Here is a 1,676-nt window from a genome sequence, read left to right on the forward strand (position 1 = left end):
TCACGTCTCCCCGACTCTTTTTTCTTTCTTTCTTTCTTTTTTTTTTTCTCTCCATTCCCGTACATATTTATAGAGCGTAATTCTGCTCCTTTTTTTTTCTTACGTTCATCCGTATGTACATAACAATCAATACAATGTTCTTGGGTCGGGTAAACGACAATGGCGATGTTCAATACACGACACAGACGTTCGAAGCAGCTTTGATCGATCGAAGAGAAGCGGCAACTTCGAACGTACAAGCGGTCGTTCGCGATATTCGTTCGCGTGGCTAGCGTATAATTAATCTAAAGAAGATACACCATTTTACTTTCGAGCAACGATCTATCAAATTCTTTCGCCGCGTCGCTCTTCGTCCCAAAGCCTCTCGCACGCATTCTATACATGCACGCAATAACACACATCGTATCCTCGTATTCTCTTAAGCTTAAGCTTATCGATAATTAAGTAAATATCTGTAAATCCTCTCTATGTACACCCTGTTTGAAATAGTTCCCTTAAACCTAGCCCTAAGAACACCGCTTCCCCTGGTGATCCCATCGCCTGGAACTCTTGTTCTTCGATAAATAAAATTTGAAATTCCCGCCTCGTTAACACGAAAACAGTTTCCTCCTCTTCTTTCATATTTATTCAAGGAATTGCAGTCTAGAGATTCAAGCTAACTTATTTCAAGCTTAGCTTATTTTTGCTCGCGCGATAGGAAAATCCAGTTTCTGACATCCTTCGGGATAAATTTCGTCGAGTTGCAGCATTCGATCCTTCCTTCCTTCGGGGCAATTTGGTCTCGGGAATCGCGTTTATCGGTGGTCGATAATGGAAACTCGTTACCGATAGTCGGTAATTTCGACGCTCAGATAAACCAGCTTCGTTCGTATGCAGGCATTCAAGTCTCCAAGTTTCGTGGATCAAATTAGCCTTCGTGCCAGCTTATTGCACAACGTTTTGGTCCACGCGTTAGGAAAAAAACTTACGAACCAAGCTGCTGGCCACTGCCTACGTAAACGTAACTCTATGGTTGCTGAAGCAACAATTGTTCAAGCTCGTCGGCGGACCTCAAAAGAAATGCTGCTGATTCTCGATATCCGGTGATCAGTTGCCTAACGGCTGTCATTTCCGTTGCGTTCAGCTTATGACTCAGAAGCGGTTTCGTGTTCTTCATGCTCAAATCCGTCGGTCCTGGAAAAATAAATTACATTTAATAAATGATTTCTATCAATTTTTTTTTTTTTCTTTTAATGCAACGAGCTTTAAGCATGTTTCCAAGCAAACATTGATATATTTTCTTCAACGACAAATCGCAAAAAAAAATAATAGCATCTGCATCCGATTTTGCGCTTAAAAATAATACAGTGTTTTCCAACCTTTGAGTTAAACATTAAATCATCCCAACGATGCAATCTCATTGAAACGGATATGCGTTAAATATCACCAGCCAAAAAACACTCACACTAGTCGCTCAAATCCTTACGAACAACCCACAAGTTGGAAACCATTGTTACGGAGAGCTCGACGAAAAGTAAAACTCGAGCAAAAACAAAAGCTAGGCGTAGCACAAGCAAGCGAACTCATAATAACACCGATAAGCAATATTACTTTGTGTACCGTTGCTCAATAGACCTGACGTGAAGCTCTGCGTGGGGTAGAGTCCCGCCGACAATGTTGGCGGCACTGTGGTCGGC

At 41.7% G+C, this 1,676-nt stretch overlaps 1 protein-coding gene across 1 annotated transcript in view; it reads right to left on the minus strand.

Annotated features, from left to right (window-relative positions):
• Positions 1 to 89: 89 nt before the first annotated feature.
• Positions 90 to 1,676, minus strand: part of LOC102676147 (nucleolar protein 4-like) — a 39,447-nt gene continuing 37,860 nt past the window's right edge. The window contains exons 8-9 of the mRNA XM_031511873.1: positions 1,591 to 1,676; positions 90 to 1,173 (exon numbers count right to left, since the gene is read on the minus strand). The exon at positions 1,591 to 1,676 is cut by the window's right edge and continues 156 nt beyond it. Of these exons, the coding sequence (XP_031367733.1) occupies positions 1,007 to 1,173; positions 1,591 to 1,676 (253 nt within the window). The 3' untranslated portion in view covers positions 90 to 1,006. The remainder of the gene's footprint in view (positions 1,174 to 1,590) is intronic.

This window comes from Apis dorsata, unplaced genomic scaffold, assembly GCF_000469605.1.
Source record: "Apis dorsata unplaced genomic scaffold, Apis dorsata 1.3 scaffold_357, whole genome shotgun sequence".
Lineage (NCBI taxonomy): Eukaryota > Metazoa > Arthropoda > Insecta > Hymenoptera > Apidae > Apis > Apis dorsata.